This window comes from Armigeres subalbatus, chromosome 1, assembly GCF_024139115.2.
Source record: "Armigeres subalbatus isolate Guangzhou_Male chromosome 1, GZ_Asu_2, whole genome shotgun sequence".
Lineage (NCBI taxonomy): Eukaryota > Metazoa > Arthropoda > Insecta > Diptera > Culicidae > Armigeres > Armigeres subalbatus.
The window spans coordinates 12287373-12301931 of record NC_085139.1 but is presented as its reverse complement, the minus strand read 5'-3'; the positions used below and the strand labels follow the sequence as shown (position 1 = coordinate 12301931).

Below are 14559 nucleotides of genomic sequence, written 5' to 3'. Positions count from 1 at the left end.
ATCTAAAAATCTAAAAATCTAAAAATCTAAAAATTTAAAAATTTAAAAATCTAAAAATCTAAAAATCTTAAAATCTAAAAATCCAAAAATCCAAAAATCTAAAAATCTAAAAATCTAAAAATCAAAATATTTAAAAATTTGAAAATCTCAAAATCTAAAAATATAAAAATCTGAATATCTAAAACTCTCAAAATCTCAAAATCTCAAAACCGAAAAATCTAAAAATTTGAAAATCTTATGATCTAAAAATCTAAAGATCTAAAAATCTAAAGATCTAAAAATCTAAAAATTTGAAAACCTTAAAATCTAAAAAACTAGAAATCTAAAAATTTTAAAATCTAATGAGCTAAACATCTACAAATCTTAAAATCTAGAAATCTAAAAATTTTAAAATCCAATAATCTAAAAATCTAAAAATCTAAAAATCCAAAAATCTAAAAATCAAAAAATCAAGAAATCTAAAAATCTAAAAATCTAAAAATCTAAGAATCTAAAAATCTTAAAATCTAAAAATCTAAAAATCTAATAATCTATGATCTAAAATTTTAAAAAAATCTAAAAATTTAAAAATCTAGAATCCAAAAATTTGAAAATCTAAAAATCTAAAAATTAAAAGATTCAAAAATCTAAAAAATTAAAAATCTAAAAATTTAAAAATCAAAAAAATCTAAAAATCCAAAAATTAAAAATCTAAAAATCTAAAAATCTAGAGATCTAAAAATCTAAAAATCTAAAAATCTGAAAATCTAAAAATCTTAAAATGTAAAAATTAAAAAATCTCAATATCTCAAAATCTAAAAATTTAAAAATTTCCAACCTAAAAACCTCAAAAACCTTAAATCTAAAATTCTTAACCAAATAAAACCCAAAAACCTGATAAACAGAAAATCTGAAAACCTTAAATTAAAAAATTCAAAAAATCTTAAAGTCAAGAAATCTAAAAATTTAAAAATCTAAAATTTAAAATATAAAAATATTAAAATCTTCAAATATTAAAATCTTTAAATCTTAAAATCTTAAAATCATAAAATCACATAATTTAACAATCTTAAAATTTAAAATCTAAAAATCTCAAAATCTAAAGATCTATCTAAAAATCTAAAAATCTAAAAATCTAAAAATCTAAAAATCTAAAAATCTAAAAATCTAAAAATCTTAAAATCTAAAAATCTAAAAATCTAAAAATCTAAAAATCTAAAAATCTAAAAATCCAAAAATCTATAAATCTATAAATCTAAAAATCCTAAAATCTAAAAATCTGAAAATTTTAAAAAATCTAATTAAAATATAAAAATCTAAAAGTCTAAAACCCTAAAACATAAAATCTAAAAATCTTAAAATCTAAAAATCTAAAAATCTAAGTATTTAAAAATCTAAAATCAAATAATCTGAAAATCTAAAAATCTAAAAATACTAAAATCTGAAAATTTACAAATTTGAAAATCTAAAAATCTAAAAATCTAAAAATCTAAATATTTAAATCTAAAAATCTAAATATTTAAAAATTTTAAAATCTACAAATCTACAAATCTGAAAATCTAAAAATCTAAAAATCTAAAAATCTAAAAATCTAAAAATCCAAAGATCTAAAAATCTAAAAATCTAAAAATCCAAAAATCTGAAAATTTAAAAATATAAGAATCTGAAAATCTGAAAATCTAAAAATCTAAAAATCTAAAAATCTAAAAATTTGAAAATCTTATGATCTAAAAATCTAAAGATCTAAAAATCTAAAGATCTAAAAATCTAAAAATTTGAAAATCTTAAAATCTTCAAATCTAGAAATCTAAAAATTTTAAAATCTAATGAGCTAAACATCTACAAATCTTAAAATCTAGAAATCTAAAATTTTAAAATCCAATAATCTAAAATCTAAAAATCCAAAAATCTAAAAATCAAAAAATCAAAAAATCTAAAAATATAAAATTATAAAAATCTAAAAATCTTAAAATCTAAAAATCTAAAAATCTAATAATCTATGATCTAAAATTAAAAAAAAATCTTAGAGTCTAAAAATTTGAAAATCTAAAAATCTAAAAATTTAAAAATCTAAAAATCTAAAAATTTAAAACCTAAAAATTTAAAAATCTAAGAATGTAAAAATCTAAAAATCTAAATATTTAAAAATCTAGAAATCTAAAAATCTAGAAATCTAAAAATCTAGAAATCTAAAAATCTAAAAATCTAAAAATCTCAAAATCTAAAAATCTAAAAATCTAAAAACCAAAAAATCAAAAAATCTAAAAATCTAAAAATCCAAATATCAAAAAATCTAAAAATCTAAAAATCTTTAAATCTAAAAATCGAAAAAATCTAAAAATCTAAAAATGTAAAAATCCAAAAATCTAAAAAATCCAAAAATTTAAAAATTTAAAAATTTAAAGATTTAAAGATCTAAATTTTTAAAAATCTTAAAATCTAAAGATCTTAAAATCTAAAAATTTTAAAATCTCAAAATCTCAAAATCTAAAAATTTAAAAATTTAAAATCTAAAAATCTGAAAATCCTTAAATCTAAAATTCTTAAAATATTAAAATCTAAAAATCTAAGAATCAGAAAATCTGAAAACCTTAAATTAAAAAATTCAAAAAATCTTAAAGTCAAGAAATCAAAAAATGTAAAAATCTAAAAATTTAAAAATATAAAAATATTAAAATCTTAAAATATTAAAATCTTAAAATCTTAAAATCTTAAAATCTTAAAATCATAAAATCTTAAAATTTGAAAATCTAAAAATCTAACAATCTAAAAATCTAAAAATCTAAAAATCTAAAAATCTGAAAATCTAAAAATCTAAAAATCTAAAAATCTAAAAATCTATAAATCTATAAATCTAAAAATCCTAAAATCTAAAAATCTGAAAATCTTAAAAAATCTAATTAAAATATAAAAATCTAAAAGTCTAAAACCCTAAAACATAAAATCTAAAAATCTAAAAATCTAAGTATTTAAAAATCAAATAATCTGAAAATCTAAAATCTAAAAATCTAAAAATCTAAAATCTAAAAATCTAAAAATCTAAAAATCTGAAAATTTAAACATTCAAAAATCTAAAATCTAAAAATCTATAAATCTAAAAATTTAAAAATTTAAGATCTGAAAATCTAAAAATCTAAAAATCTAAAAATCTGAAAATTCAAAAAACTAAGAATCTAAAAATGTAAAAATCTAAAAATCCAAAATCTAAAAATCTAAAAATCTAAAAATCTAAAAATCTAAAAATCTAAAATCTAAAAATCTAAAAATCTAAAAATCTAAAATCTAAAAATCTTAAAATCTTAAAATCTAAAATCTAAAAATCTAAAAATCTAAAAATCTAAAAATCTAAAAGTCTGAAGATCTAAAAATCTAAAAAATCTAAAATCTAAAAATCTAAAAATCTAAAATCTAAAAACTAAAATCTAAAAATCTTAAAATCTAAAATCTAAAAATCTAAAATCTAAAAATCTAAAAAAAATCTAAAATTCTAAAATTTAAAAATCTAAAAATCTAAAAATCTGAAAATCCAAAAAAAAAATTAAAAATTTGAAAATCTAAAGAACTTTAAAATTCAAAAATCTAAAAATCTAAAATCCTAAAATCTAAATATCTAAAATCTTAAAATCTAAAAATCAAAAATCTAAAAATCTAACATTCTAAAAATACAAAATATAGAAATCTAAAAATCATAAAATCTAAAAATCTAAAAATTTAAAGGTCTAAAAATTCAAAAATCTGAAAATCTTTAAATCTAAAAATCTTAAAATGTAAAAATTTCAAAATCTCAAAATCTCAAAATCTAAAAATTTAAAATTTAAAATCTAAAAATCTGAAAATCCTTAAATCTAAAATTCTTAAAATATTGAGATCTAAAATCTAAGAATTAGAAAATTTGAAAACCTTAAAATCAAATAATCAAATAATCTAAAAGTCAAGAAATCTAAAATTTAAAATCTAAAAATTTAAAAATATGAAAATCTTAAAATCTTAAAATTTAAAATCTTAAAATCTTAAAATCTTAAAATCTTAAAATCTTAAAATCTTAAAATCTTAAAATCATAAAATCTAAAAATTTAACAATCTTAAACTTTACAAATGTAATTTTTTGCAATTCCTGATCAAAATATCTGGTTTACAGTTTGTCTTTGAGTGATAGAACGGCCTACTTTTCCATACCAACGAAATGGGTGCTTTAATGAACATTATGCAACTCAAATGGGTTGCATAATATTCATTAAAGCACTCATTTGGATGCTATAATGAAAAACCAACATCAGAACAGTAGTTACATGAATACATTTTGCTGAATTAGCTTCGGTAAGTGCTCAAATAGTGTATTCTATGCGCCCCGTAATAAATTAAATAGTTTGGTGGACATGACATCAAAAATTTCCAAAGTCAAGTACATCTATCGCTTCACGGCTTATCGAACTATGCAATGTGGCACGGTAACATGGAATCTGATTGTTCTCCGCAGCAACATAATTTATTGGCAATAATGATCATGTGAAGTAAATTAGACTGTACAATTTTGGTACAGATTTATCAAATTCAAGTCCATTTTTAGTCATTGTAAAAATAGCGTAGGTAACTCGTTGCAAAACTCGATTTTTCAGCACTAGTAGTATTTATCCAACTCGGCAAGCCTCGTTGGATAAACGTACAACTCGTGCAGAAAAAAATCATCTTTTTCGAACTAGTTGCACAAACTACTATTTTCTATAAGAATCTGGAAATTTAAGAATCTTGAAATTTAAGAACCAAAAATCTTAAAATTTAAGAATCTATAAATCTAAATCTAAATCTAAAAAAATAGTAATCTGAAAATCTAAAAATCTTTAATTCTAAAAATCTTAAAATCTAAAATCTAAATATCCTCAGATCTTAAAATCTAAAATTCTAAAAATATTAATATCTTCAAATCCAAAAATCTTAAAGTCTAAAATTTAAAATAAAAAAAAACTAAAAATCAAAATCTAAAAATCCTAGAATTTGAAATTTAAAAATATAAATATCTAAAAATCTAAAAATCTAAGAATTGAAAAATCTAAAATTTTAAAAATCTGAAAATCTAAAAATGTGAAAATCTACAAATTTATAATTCAAAATTATGTTAGGATCTACTAAAAATTCTTTAAATAAATAGGTAACGACGGCTTTGGCAGGTTTTGTTCTATTATTGTCAGGGGGGTTTTTGGTGACTAATTATGCTTAAATTTGGCCCAAACTTTCTTAGCATATCAAAGAATATTGTGGCCAAATTTAATAAAATTCGGTCGACAAAACCCCCTGCAAATAATAGAACAAAACCTGCCAAAGCTGTCTGTTCCCTACGATATTTTATTTTTAGATTCTAGTAGAAATTGTAATATCAAAAAATTAAAAATTCTCAATATCTAGAAATTTAAAATATGGGGAAGGGTCGTTTGACCGGAACCCATTCAGCCGAAATACATTTGGCCGAACAGACCATTAGGCCGAAAGTCATTTGGCCGAAAGGGTCGTTTGGCCAAAAGTCAATTGGCCAGGATCATTTGGTCGAAAAGGTTGTTTGACCGAAAGGGTCATTTGGTCAAAAGGGTCGTTTGATCGAAATGGTCATTCGGCCGAAAGGGTCATTTGGCTGAAAGGGTAATTTGGACGAAAGGGTCATTTGGCCGAAAGGGTCGTTTGGCCGGAAGGGCCATTTGGCCGAAAGAATCGTTTGACCGAAATGGTCAATGCGAAGCGGGTAGTGAGACGTCTCACAATTCTCTTACCACTACTGACTTTTTAAAGTGAGAAGTGAGAAATGAGTAGTCAGAAGTGAGACGTCTCGCCTCTCAATCTTACTTTCTCACTATTCAAATGACCTATTCGGCCAAACGACCCTTTCGGCCAAATGAACCTTTCGGTTCAATGACCCTTTCGGCCAAATGACACTTTCGCCCAAATTTCCCCTTCGGCATAATGACATGTTCGGCCAAATGATTCTTTCGGCCAAATGACCCTTTCGGTCTAATCATCCTTTCGGTCAAATGCCCCTTTCGGCCAAACGACCATTTCATCCAAATGACCCTTTCGGCCGAATGACCGTTTCGGGCAAATAACCCTTCCGGCCAAATGGGTTTCGGCCAAACGACCCTTCCCCCTAGCTTCCCCCATTTTCGTCAATGGCTAACCGGCTTCCTTTAGGGATCAGGACTATCCGTATTTCGAGCGCCCATGTTAAATATTACTCTGGAGCGGAATTTCCGAAGAGTGTCCCGTGGAAATTCCGAAGAATCACGAAGGATTCCAAAGTTTTCTCGTGGATTCAAATGGAACTGAAAACTTTGATCGCGTGAACATTTTTAAGAACTTGCTATTAAAAATCGGAAGCACTTTTCAAACAGAATACGAGAAAGGCAAAAACATTAAGACATTAGAGGTTTTTGTATTACCGTTTTGCCGAAGTGGGACACTCATAAAACGTGTCATTTGTTTCAGATGTTTCCAAACTCATATTAAAAAAAATCGGAAAGATATGGGCGAACCCAGCTCTATCGTAAAATCGATCTGAAATGCATTTAAATATTGAATATTGAATTCAATTTATTTATATATGGTAGGACTAAACCTAGTAGGGACACGGCAGGTATTTCCGTCCATCGTCGTAGGGGCTAAAACCAACGAAAGCAACGTACATTTGCTAAAACTCCACTATAGCAGAACGTTTCTCCTGAGCTTACGATTTGGTACGTATGAGTTTTACAAAAAAGCGTCTCTTTTATTGGGTTTCGAGACTATGACGAACAGACGAAAATACCTGCCGTGTCCCTACTTAATGCTTTTGTTATGCATCAATTTTTGGTAATTTTACTGACATAGAATTTTCATTATTTCCAGACATTGACGAGTGCGCGGAAGGACCCTGTCATAATGGTGGCACCTGCATCGACATGGTCGGGAAGTTTCGCTGCGAATGCCCGCCCCAATGGACGGGAGAGACGTGCAGTTTCGGTAAGTAATATGCCGCTCCTCGCGATTATCCCTTCGCATAAACGCTCCTAACCTTATCTTCCGTTTCACGCGCAGACGTAGACGAGTGCGAAACGAACGTCGCCTCGGGCCTGGGCCCGTGCATCAACGCCGAATCCTGCCGGAACTTGCCCGGATCGTTCCAGTGCAGCTGCCTGGAGGGATGGGGTGGCCCAACGTGCGCCCAGAATCTGGACGACTGCGTGGGCCGGTGCAAGAACGGCGCTACCTGTATCGATCTGGTCAACGACTACCACTGTGCGTGCGCCGTCGGCTACACCGGTGAGTATTCCTCGAGCCCGCTGTTTACATCAATTCCTACCGATCCATCATCAAACGGATCAATTGAAACATCGTCGTCGGTCATTTGATCGGTCGCTCATTGATACGCACGACCACGGTCGACCGACTGACCGATCGATTGACCGACGACGGCGGCGACCTCACGCGCAGCGCAACCGCCGCCGGTCGAAGTAGGCCACGACAAAATTTACTAACCCTCTTTCTTCGCTTGCATTCGTCTCCCTGGGCAACAACAACAGGTCGTGACTGCAGCACCGATATCAACGAGTGCGCCAACTTCCCCTGCCGCAATGGGGGCGAGTGCGTCGATCTGATCGGCAACTTCAAGTGCATCTGCCCGCTCGGCTACTCCGGGACGCTGTGTGAGGTAAGTTTTCGCTTTATTCAAATATTGTCCCGCGTAAATATGTGCGCCGTTTTGGGGGCTTTCTTTCCCGCTGGGGTCGCGCTCCGGGGCTGATGTATTATTAACAGTTATTAATAGTTTCGTCATTTTCCCGTTTTCTTTTTTCCACTTCGGGGTCTCTCTCTCTCTAATCTCTTTCCAAGTATGACAGCTGTGTCTGATTAGTGGCATCGCGTGGAGGGGGCGGATCAGGGGACAAGCAACCGGTGACTATTAATCTAAATAAATTCGGTTGGATGTTTTCGATTCTGTTTTCTGTTTGCGGGCTTAAGACGCTTAAAATGCTTCGGAGAATTGGGCTTCTTGGGCAGTCACGGCGCAGCGGCAGCCGTTTTTAATCGGTGTACAATGAGCTGAGAAGTTGGAATTGTGATCCGGGGAATGTTGGGCATCGGGCGTGTTGACATCTAAATCAGCTCGCGAGTCATTGAATCGAATCGTTCCGTTTGTTATTTCGGTGGGTTCGCTTCTAACCACGCGCGTTTAAATCTTTCCTCTGTGGATGGAGTTGGACAACGAAGAAGACTGGACAATCTCTCATTTGTTTGTATTGAAGAATGTCAAAACGGTCAAAACTAAGCAAAGCGAAAAGATTTTTACTGACAAATGTTTACAATAAAGGCTTTCTGAAACAAGAAATAGAGCGCTTTTTACTCGCAAATCCATTTTAATTATTATTTGAAACGTTTTTCGAAGCAATCCATGTTTTCTGAGTAAGCTCCGTCACGCAATTTCCTCTCTGGATTTTCCCTGCACAGACTTTTCCATGACAACGTCGAAAAGGTCGAAGCAATGCCATCATACGTAACCCATAAATTTTCACTAATTAATGAGACCGTGTGAATGCGCGCGAAGAGAAAGGCCGCCCTGAACCAAGTTGTCTCCCTTGAAAAAAACAGTGCAGTATCCGGCAGAAGCAAGATTGAATCTTTCTTAAATTTTCAAGCCAATTCGTTGATTTTGGGGTTTCCTTAAGCTCTGTGTCAGAACCAAACCCACCGTGAGATAATGATGGGAAGGGTGAAAGGAAAACAAAACAAAAAAACGGATGCATCAAAGCAACCCCGCTTGTTCGCGATTCTTTGTCCGAGATTTGCACCGATTGCTGTGCGGCGAAGATTCCGCGCGGGTGCAAACAAAAACTGGACACACGGAGAGAAAAACAGATCTCATGAATATAAATTCGCGGCTTAAAACCGCAGGGATTTGCGAGCGCGGTGCGCGGAGAACGCGGTTATGAGCCTGCTGGTTATTAATTCGCATTTGGAAGGGAAAATAAACAGGAAAACCTGTTTGGTTTTGCACTCATTTCACCTGTGACCACCGCCGCGGCCGTTCGTACGTCAGCTTCAGCGGTGCCGTCAACAAAACGAGGGAGGAAAGGCGTCGGGAAGACGGCGGCAAACCGAAACTGACGCTGTTGGACAGCAGTGGCAGTAGTAAAAGGCACTTAACATGAGGGCGCTGCTGGCTGCCGTTTTGTGCAGGGCTGCAGTGCTGCGAGAGTTCAAACCGTTTGAAATGTTGACTGGAGTGACGTTTCAAGATTTAATATATTGTTCGCATTTTTATCATCTTTGTGCTCGGGTTGTTGTCGAGTTGCAGTTGCAGCGGTACTTGTTTCGCACTCTTCAGTGCGGCGCAATGCAATCGCTAAAACCTGCTGCGTTGCGGCCGCCGAGAACTGTTCGCCAGTCCCACTGGGACCGATTGCTCAAAAAGATTAATCAAATCTGCAATTCGATAAAATGTTCCTCAACAAGTGTGCTTTATAGAGGGAGGTCCACTGTTTTGAACTTCTGAACTAGTGGGTGACAAACGGTTCAGAATTTATTCGCGCGAACATTCGATTGTGATGACCTACATTCCATAAGGCCAAAAACACGAATATAAAACCCAATCAAACGGCACGCTAATAATGATGATGACTGGAGCCAAATTATGCTGGGTGATAAATCACCCCGAACCCGATGCGCGAAGGAGACATTTTCTCCCAAATGGGTTGACAACGATCGACGGACGACATGACACCCACGCGCGCGCCCCCTTGTTGCGAAGGCGCAGATCATCTTCCCGACCGACCATCGTCGTTAGGTTAATGATCTGTAGAAACGTGTCCAACGGTGACGACCTACAAAAGACGGTGCCTCTGTGACCGGAACAATACGCCCTCTCCTCCTCGCGCGACCGGAGTGGGCCGTAGAAAAAGGCGCTCTCCATTGTCAGCGATGAGTGATGTCCCTTTCTGATGGACCCCGCCACGGTAGAGTTTGTTCTTTTTTGCATGATAATAGGCAGCCGTAATTGCGTGATTTTTTATCCGGGATGCAGTCAACAAAAGCGCGACAAGTTCTCGAAATAGGTGACAAATAGGTCTCACTTTGTTGCCGATGTTTCGGTCCTTCGACTGACGACAATTGATTGGTTGCGTATTATGAGTAATGACGGCTGTTGTCGGCGGCGTTTAGAAAGAGAAAAATCTCGACTGGTTCGGTTAGATTGGAAGCGATGAGGGGGAGAAAAAACATGTCGTTCATCTCCATCATGTTGGTAACTGTCATTTGAGGAATTTCAATATTTCTGTCATCAAAGCCAGAAGAAATAATAAACTCTCTACATTCAATGTCAGTCAATTGATCATTATCAATCCAATCCAAATCCCAGTCCAATCCAAATCCAATCCAAATCCAATCCAAATCCAATCCAAATCCAATCCAAATCCAATCCAAATCCAAATCCAATCCAAATCCAATCCAAACCAATTCAAACCAATCCAAACCAATCCAATCCAATCCAATCCAATCCAATTCCAACCAAATCCAATCCAACCAATCCAAACCAATCCAAACCAATCTAACCAATCCAAATTCAATTCAAATTCAATCCAAACCAATCTAAACCAATCCAAACCAATCCAAACCAATCCAAACCAATCCAAACCAATCCATATCCAATCCAAACCAATCCAAATCAAATCCAAACAACCAAATCAAACCAAACCAATCCAAACCAATCCAAACCAATCCAAACCAATCCAAACCAATCCAAATCCAAATCCAAACCAATCCAAACCAATCCAAGTCCAATCCAAACCAATCCAAACCAATCCAAAACAACCAAACCAACCAAACCAATCCAAACCAAACCAAACCAATCCAAACCAATCCAACCAACCAACCAATCCAAACCAACCAAACCAACCCAAATCCAATCCAACCAATCCAACCAATCCAAACCAATCCAAATCCAATCCAAACCAATCCAAACCAATCCAAATCCAATCCAAACCAATCCAAACCAAATCCAAACCAATCCAAACCAAATCCAAACCAACCAAACCAAACAACCAATCCAAATCCAAACCAATCCAAACCAATCCCAAACCAATCCAAACCAATCCAAACCAATCCAAACCAATCCAAACCAATCCAAACCAATCCAAACCAATCCAAACCAATCCAAACCAATCCAAACCAATCCAAACCAACCAAACCAATCCAAACCAACCAAACCAATCCAACCAATCCCAAACCAATCCAAACCAATCCAAACCAACCAAACCAATCCAAACCAACCAAACCAATCCAAACCAATCCAACCAATCCAAACCAACCAAACCAATCCAAACCAATCCAAACCAATCCAAACCAACCAAATCCAATCCAAACCAATCCAAACCAATCCAAACCAATCCAAACCAATCCAAACCAATCCAAACCAATCCAACCAATCCAAACCAATCCAAACCAATCCAAACCAATCCAAACCAATCCAAACCAATCCAAACCAATCCAACCAATCCAAACCAACCAAACCAATCCAAACCAATCCAAACCAACCAAACCAATCCAAACCAATCCAAACCAATCCAACCAACCAAACCAATCCAAACCAACCAAACCAATCCAAACCAATCCAAACCAATCCAACCAATTCCAACCAAACCAATCCAATCCAAACCAAACCAACCAAACCAACCAACCAATCCAAACCAACCAACCATTCCAAATCCAATCCAATTCAAATCCAATCCAATCCAATTCAAATCCAATCCAAATCCAATCCAATTCAAATCAATCCAACCAAATCCAACCGGATTGATTGACATGATTGATTGATGATTGATCTGACCAATCTGACATGGATTGACTGACTGATCCTGACTGACCAGATCTGACCAATCAAATCCAACTGACCTGATTGACCTGACCTGACTGATTGAATTTGATCGACTGACTGATCCAAACCAACCAATCCAAACCAATCCAAACCAATCCAAATCCAAACCAATCCAAACCAACCAAACCAATCCAAACCAACCAAACCAATCCAAACCAATCCAAACCAATCCAAACCAATCCAAACCAATCCAAACCAATCCAAACCAAACCAAACCAACCAAAACCAATCCAAACCAATTAACCAACCAAACCAAACCAAACCAAACCAATCCAAACCAATCCAAACCAATCCAAACCAATCCAAACCAATTCAAACCAATCCAAACCAATCCAAACCAATCCAAACCAATCCAAATCCAATCCAAACCAATCCAAACCAATCCAAACCAAATCCAAACCAATCCAAACCAATCCAAACCAATCCAAACCAATCCAAACCAACCAAACCAATCCAAACCAATCCAAACCAATCCAAACCAATCCAAACCAACCAAACCAATCCAAACCAATCCAAACCAATCCAAACCAATCCAAACCAACCAAACCAATCCAAACCAATCCAAACCAATCCAAACCAACCAAACCAATCCAAACCAATCCAAACCAATCCAAACCAATCCAAACCAATCCAAACCAACCCAAACCAACCAAACCAATCCAAACCAACCAAACCAACCAAACCAATCCAAACCAATCCAAACCAATCCAAACCAATCCAAACCAATCCAAACCAACCAAACCAACCAAACCAATCCAAACCAATCCAAACCAATCCAAACCAATCCAAACCAATCCAAACCAATCCAAACCAATCCAAACCAATCCAAACCAATCCAAACCAATCCAAACCAATCCAAACCAATCCAAACCAATCCAAACCAATCCAAACCAATCCAAACCAACCAAACCAACCAAACCAATCCAAACCAATCCAAACCAATCCAAACCAATCCAAACCAACCAAACCAATCCAAACCAATCCAAACCAATCCAAACCAATCCAAACCAACCAAACCAAACCAAACCAACCAAACCAACCAAACCAATCCAAACCAATCCAAACCAATCCAAACCAACCAAACCAATCCAAACCAATCCAAACCAATCCAAACCAACCAAACCAATCCAAACCAACCAAACCAACCAAACCAATCCAAACCAATCCAAACCAATCCAAACCAATCCAAACCAATCCAAACCAACCAAACCAACCAAACCAACCCAAACCAATCCAAACCAACCAAACCAATCCAAACCAATCCAAACCAATCCAAACCAATCCAAACCAATCCAAACCAATCCAAACCAATCCAAACCAACCAAACCAACCAAACCAATCCAAACCAATCCAAACCAATCCAAACCAATCCAAACCAATCCAAACCAATCCAAACCAACCAAACCAACCAAACCAATCCAAACCAATCCAAACCAACCAAACCAATCCAAACCAACCAAACCAACCAAACCAATCCAAACCAATCCAAACCAACCAAACCAATCCAAACCAATCCAAACCAATCCAAACCAATCCAAACCAATCCAAACCAATCCAAACCAATCCAAACCAATCCAAACCAATCCAAACCAATCCAAACCAATCCAAACCAATCCAAACCAATCCAAACCAATCCAAACCAATCCAAACCAATCCAAACCAATCCAAACCAATCCAAACCAATCCAAACCAATCCAAACCAACCAAACCAATCCAAACCAACCAAACCAATCCAAACCAAACCAAACCAATCCAAACCAATCCAAACCAATCCAAACCAATCCAAACCAATCCAAACCAATCCAAACCAACCAAACCAATCCAAACCAATCCAAACCAATCCAAACCAATCCAAACCAATCCAATCCAAACCAATCCAAACCAACCAAACCAATCCAAACCAATCCAAACCAATCCAAACCAATCCAAACCAATCCAAACCAATCCAAACCAATCCAAACCAATCCAAACCAATCCAAACCAATCCAAACCAACCAAACCAATCCAAACCAATCCAAACCAACCAAACCAATCCAAACCAATCCAAACCAACCAAATCCAATCCAAACCAATCCAAACCAATCCAAACCAATCCAAACCAACCAAACCAATCCAAACCAATCCAAACCAATCCAAACCAACCAATCCGAACCAATCCAAACCAATCCAAACCAAACCAATCCAAACCAGTCCAAACGCAATCCAAACCAATCCAAACCAATCCAAACCAACCAAACCAATCCAAACCAATCCAAACCAATCCAAACCAATCCAAACCAAACCAAACCAATCCAAACCAATCCAAACCAATCCAAACCAATCCAAACCAACCAAACCAATCCAAACCAATCCAAACCAATCCAAACCAATCCAAACCAATCCAAACCAATCCAAACCAATCCAAACCAATCCATCCAACCAAACCAATCCAAACCAATCCAAACCAATCCAAACCAACCAAACCAACCAAACCAATCCAAATCCAACCAAACCAATCCAAACCAATCCAAACCAATCCAAACCAATCCAAACCAATCCAAACCAATCCAAACCAATCCAAACCAATCCAAACCAATCCAAACCAATCCAAACCAATCCAACCAATCCAAACCAACCAAACCAACCAAACCAATCCAAACCAATCCAAACCAACCAAACCAATCCAAACCAATCCAAACCAACCAAACCAATCC

General features: G+C 34.4%; 1 protein-coding gene across 1 annotated transcript in view; it reads left to right on the top strand.

Moving 5' to 3' along the window:
• The window catches only part of LOC134205960 (protein serrate), a 191239-nt gene that overhangs the window by 161375 nt on the left and 15305 nt on the right, over window positions 1–14559 (top strand). The window contains exons 10-12 of the mRNA XM_062681658.1: window positions 6847–6960; window positions 7036–7260; window positions 7521–7648. Of these exons, the coding sequence (XP_062537642.1) occupies window positions 6847–6960; window positions 7036–7260; window positions 7521–7648 (467 nt within the window). The remainder of the gene's footprint in view (window positions 1–6846; window positions 6961–7035; window positions 7261–7520; window positions 7649–14559) is intronic.